The 5723-nt window shown below is 50.8% G+C and overlaps 1 protein-coding gene across 1 annotated transcript in view; it reads left to right on the forward strand.

Moving 5' to 3' along the window:
• Positions 1–5723, forward strand: part of LOC108800400 (transcription factor Sox-6-like) — a 128839-nt gene that overhangs the window by 54765 nt on the left and 68351 nt on the right. Inside the window, exon 4 of the mRNA XM_018572384.1 lies at positions 5489–5690. Within this exon, the coding sequence (XP_018427886.1) occupies positions 5489–5690 (202 nt within the window). The remainder of the gene's footprint in view (positions 1–5488; positions 5691–5723) is intronic.

Here is a 5723-nt window from a genome sequence, read left to right on the forward strand (position 1 = left end):
CCCGCGCTTCTCTCCCGTCACAGCTACCATGATGCAGCTGGAGCGTCCTCGCTCTGATCCTGCACGTGCTGCGCTCTCCCTCATCATCCTGACGCGTCTATTATCGCCGTGTGACGGCATCATCCTGTCCTATGTGACAATGTGTCACCCGTTATACATGTCATCCGTACTGGAGGCAACATAGTCTAAGAACATTCCATCAGAAGAGGAAATACCCCCCATAAGAACATTCCATCAGAGGAGGAAATACCCCATAAGAACATTCCATCAGAGGAGGAAATACCCCCCATAAGAACATTCCATCAGAGGAGGAAATACCCCCCATAAGAACATTCCATCAGAGGAGGAAATACCCCATAAGAACATTCCACCAGAAGAGGAAATACCCCCCATAAGAACATTCCACCAGAAGAGGAAATACCCCCCATAAGAACATTCGATTTTGGTTTCTTGCACACAGCAGCCACAGCTTTAAAATCCTGAAACCAATGAGTGAATGTTGGTTATTCACCCCGGATGAATGCGCGTGCGGTATCACTGGATAAATAGCTGGGTGAATGTTTTTATAAATAGACCTCAAAGTTTGGGATTTGCATATCAGTTGCTCCCCAGGCAGCGAAAGTGTTAATTTGTATCTGGTCATTCCTCCGGCTCCTCCTCCTCCGGCTCCTCCTCCTCCGGCTCCTCCTCCTCCGGCTCCTCCGGCTCCTCCTCCGGCTCCTCCTCCTCCGGCTCCTCCTCCTCCTCTGGCTCTCTCTTTGGATGGAATTTTTTTCAGCTGCGTTTTGTTAAACGAAAAGATTTGAATAGTTTGTATCAGACGCGGAGATGAATCTGTCCGGCGATACAAAGTGACTCCCAAATTGTTTTCACTTTGCAGCAATTAATTCTCCGATCGATTGACGTGTTTCCGCCAGAACTTTGTTGTCGTCATTCCTTTTATAGAACGCATTCGCTGTGCGCACATTAGCCTGACTGAGTCACATTAGCTGCTTGTTTGACCATCGTCTGGAGCGCTTGCTGTTCATTGTACATTCGCTGTATTGATAATACTGGGGCTGCAGCTGACCATTATTTTCATCATATTTTTTTTCAACTAATCGATTGGATAACAAAATCTCTCCTTCGCTCTCCTTCCCCCAACCAACTAATAGATGATGAGAATAGTTGCCAACTATTCTCATCGTCGATTTAGTCGATTAGTTGTTGCAGCTCTAGATAATTCATCCAATGTTTCATTCGCCGGCTCCGATCTCATTTTCGAAACCCAAAACTTTATTTTAACTATTGATTTATTGATAATTCATTATTGATCCTGTGTGGGGATTCACCGCTCTCCATCCTGCTCCCTCATCGATGAACACAACACACATTCAACAGTCTGCAAATGAGGGTTTTATCCCGAAATCTAGGCCTGTGCACGCCGGCTATTCACCCCCTGCACCTGGTGCTGCAACATGTCGTAATTCTCAGGAATAGCGAGGGGTGAATGTGACAAGATTCAGGTCTGAGATGGAGGAAGTTCCACCCGTCTGTCTCTCTTCCCGCTGAAAAAGTTTCTAGATCAGAGCCGCCAGTTTATATTTTGACCCGCGCATTACCGTTCTACAGAATACTGAGAAGAAACGTTTCCGAGGTTATAGGTTACCACTGACCAATGTGAGGAGAGCCAATGTGAGGAGAGCCAATACGAGGAGGGCCAATGTGAGGAGAGCCAATGTGAGGAGAGCCAATACAAGGAGGGCCAATGTGAGGAGAGCCAATGTGAGGAGAGCCAATACGAGGAGGGCCAATACGAGGAGAGCCAATACGAGGAGAGCCAATACGAGGAGGGCCAATGTGAGGAGAGCCAATACGAGGAGGGCCAATGTGAGGAGAGCCAATACGAGGAGAGCTAATGTTACATTTCTCTAATAATCTGCTGATTTCATTCCTGATGATCTGGTGGATGTTGAATTTTATTTTATTTTAGAAATATACTACATGGACCCCCCTCCCAATGCCGGGGTTCAGGTGTCTCCAGTGAAGGTTCTGGTGATCCTCCATCATACAAAGACATTGTAGACAGTTGGGATCTTCCAGCCTTGTGGTCACAGTTTGGTGAAGACCCTTTTCTGTCCCCCCCCCATGATTGTCCCCTGTGTACAAAGCTCCATACAGACATGTGACCAGTGTGGTGGAGGAATGCTGATTGTGAGGGGCGTCTTCTCATCCGCCATCAGTACCAGACACCCTCCATCAGTACCAGACATCAGCACCAGACACCCTCCATCAATACCAGACACCCTCCATCAGTACCAGACACCCTCCATCAGCACCAGACACCCTCCATCAGTACCAGGATTCCCCAAGGTGGGCAGGACAAGACTAAGGGCAAATTAGGGTATTTGTGAAGATCTCACTGGAGGTCCAGTAAGTTCCCGTTGGACTCGATCCATAAGCAGAATTACACTAATCTTTGTAATCTCTGTGAGATTTGATCTTGGAGGGGAACTGCTGCACTCCGTCCCGGAACCCCTATGTATAAAGGAGGGCGCTGTAGTAACCACGGATGGCGCCGCGCATCTTCAAATCCAGTAATACCTCGGGGTCATGAACGCTTCTGTCCGCAAACAATTCGGTTCGTGAACAGGAAGTTCAGCAAATCTTTGCCTCCGTTCGCAATCTCGGCATCGGGTGACGAACACGACCGCAGCCATCTTCCCGCTCTGACACGTGGGCGTGGCTTCCTCTAGCCGAGATCGCGGTCCGAACGCAGTTTGATTCGGTTTGCGACCAGAATCGCGGAATGAATTAAAGGAGAACTATGGGGTCAGGGCTTTCCCCCATAGTTCTCCTTAGGGTAACGGGAGGACACAAACTAGCGTCCTCCCGCCACCCTATGCTCAGTATATAGGGAGCTACAGCTCGCGGTATACTGAGACGCCGCAGCCGGAGCGGATCCCGACATCGATGTCTGGATCCGCCCAGCTGCGTGTCTGACAGCTGGCTCTGCCTATCTAGAGGCTGTACCCGCCCCCTCCCCCGTCCGTTCCGCCAGTCAGCGCTGGAGGATCGGATCGGGGAGGGGGGAATCCAGCCCCTCCCCCTGTCACGGCAGAGAGCCGTGACAGGATCGAGAGGTGAGCGAACGCCGGTATGTGTTCGCTCACCTCCCGATCTACTGAGCCGACCTGTGACAGTCTCATTGTCACAGGTCGGCTAGAACTATGAGGTGAGTGACAAGCCCCCCCCACTTTAAGTTCGTGAACCGAGGTGCCGCTGTATATGATAAATGTCACCAGCACACGTATGTCTCGTGTCCATAACCCGTCTTCTTTATAGTGCGATTTGGACACGCCGACACTAAATACGTACAATGTATCTGAGCCGAATCTCCGCCCCTCTGAGCTCTCCTCACCGGACGCGTCCCGTACGGAAAATAATCGCTGAAATCCGGGAAAACAAACCCGTTCCCGGCGCTCGGCTCGCATTCTTGTCATTTGTTCGGCCAATCAGATGATCGATTTCATATTTGGTTGTGTAAACGACGCCCCGTTCCCCGCCGTGGCGTTCCCCGCGCCTCATCCGCCTACAATTCCCGGGACGGGGCGGACGGCACGAAAGTAAATACGGCGCGTCTCCTTCGGATCCGTCGCCATTCTTCAAACATTGATATTTTTGGTTTAACATTCAGCCGGAGCCGCCACACGGAAGCTGATTATCATTTTGGATGCGATGGCGGATTTCTTGGAGAGACGAATATTAGCAGCAGAAGACGCTTTTAATTTGATCTTCTTTTTTCTCTCTCGTCCCTCGTAATTGATGGTGTGTGTAAGTGATCAAAGTTGGCTGATTTGCATAGCGCTCTACATCAAACACTCCGGCGTCCTCTGGGGTCCTCATGAAACACTTGCCACTGCAAAACAGAGAGAGAGAGAAAGGGGGGACCGCGCTCGGGGGTTGGAAGAGCCCCGAAATCCTGCAACTCGCCTGCACCGACTTTAACGCTGCCGGCGCCGGTTTGTTCTGCGATCTGCCGAGCGGTACCGGTATGGTCCAGTTTCCTACAATTCTGTCTTCCTGAATGAATAGGTCTGTGAAGGTTCCTTCCTCCGGGTCACATGGTATATCTGTAAAAAAAAATAAGTCAAGGCAACTGGACTCGCCGTATGTTCCTTGAAGACGTTTCACCGGTCATCCGACCAGCTTTCTCCATTCAGAATGACTGCGAATGTCATTCTGAATGGAGAAATGAATGAAGCAGCGAGGGGAATGAAGCTGAAGTTTTATCTGTTTATATTTCCCCTCCCCTGATTCCCCCTCCCCCAAATTATTATTACATTCCTTATTTTAGTCCCAGTGATGTCATCACCGGGTCTCTATCCTTCTCTGTACATAGCAGGCAGATCATGGCTGGTGGGAGGGGCAGATCATGGCTGGTGGGAGGGGCCAGCGGGGGCACTGTACACTGCTTCCTGAAAGCATCACAGCACCCTTCCTCAGCACTCCTCTCAACAGCCCTCAGACCTGATGCAAGCAGTGGGTGGGCTCTTGGGAGGAGTTATGCAAATATCAAACTGCCTTGACGGGTGGATGTCAGTGTGGAGGAGTGGGCGGTCCTGGACCGGCACAAACCACCCTAGGGACATGTGACACTGAGCCTCCATGATCGAAAGAACTGAAATCCAATGAGTGAAAGGGGCGGGGCCAGGGACAGCCAGGCGGTGGAGGAAAGCGCTAGATGATGCTGGACGTCCTCCAGCCAGGAAAGGAGGCGGAGCTCTGTATGACTTGCTGCAGCTTGTAATGGACGTTGTGAGACGCTCCCAGTGTGCAGTGACATCAGAGGAAGACATTTCTATCACAGGGCCGGGAGAGTTCAAGCTTTGCTTTGTTTACATTCAGCCTGTCTGCATTCTGAACTGAGCGACATGTCTGCAGAATGGGACTGACATCAGCATGGAGGGTGTCTGCTCCTCCTTCCTGTCTGTGTTCATTGAAATAATGCGCAGTGCCAAATCCCCGGCACACGATTGGCTGATCAGATCGAACACTAGCGCCACTTTCTAAGTGAACACTTTCCGCCCCTTTAGAGAGTTGCGTTCGGCGCCGGGAGCCATAAACCATCATTTTCACGCCGCACTCGGTTACGTATTCACCGGAGATACAGTTCACAAACCGCTGGAAGCAGGCCGCTCCTCATAGGCTGAGCCAAGACCTGCCCCCACCCCCCCATCCCATGTGACCCCAGACAGCCAATTGCGTAAAGCAGAACATATTAAGGATCTCAGTCCTGGTCTGCATGCATGCCTGTTGTTCTTCGCACTGCAGACGGGATGAATGTAAACCCAGCACTGTTTACTGTGGAATGGCAGCAGTCGGAGCTCAGACGGGGAAGAAGGTGAAACGTTCTCTACCTGTGAATGTAAATCCGGCATCTTGTTACATTGTATGTGTTGCATGTTTCTCTTCGTGTAGTGATGGCGATTTTGTCTTTTCTTTGCAGGACTCAGACAGCAATAAACTGCGCTCCCTCTATTCCTTCCGAACCACGTCTACCTCACCACACAAGCCTGACGAAGGAGCTCGCGATCTAATGAACAGTGTTAATTTCGGGACGCCGGAGAGACGCAAAGGCAGCCTGGCGGACGTGGTGGACACCCTGAAACAGAAGAAACTGGAGGAGATGACGAGGACGGAACAAGAGGGTGAGTGCGGCTTGTCGGACGCGCGTGTGGGAT

Source organism: Nanorana parkeri, unplaced genomic scaffold (genome assembly GCF_000935625.1).
Source record: "Nanorana parkeri isolate BGI_ZX_2015 unplaced genomic scaffold, ASM93562v1 scaffold2013, whole genome shotgun sequence".
Lineage (NCBI taxonomy): Eukaryota > Metazoa > Chordata > Amphibia > Anura > Dicroglossidae > Nanorana > Nanorana parkeri.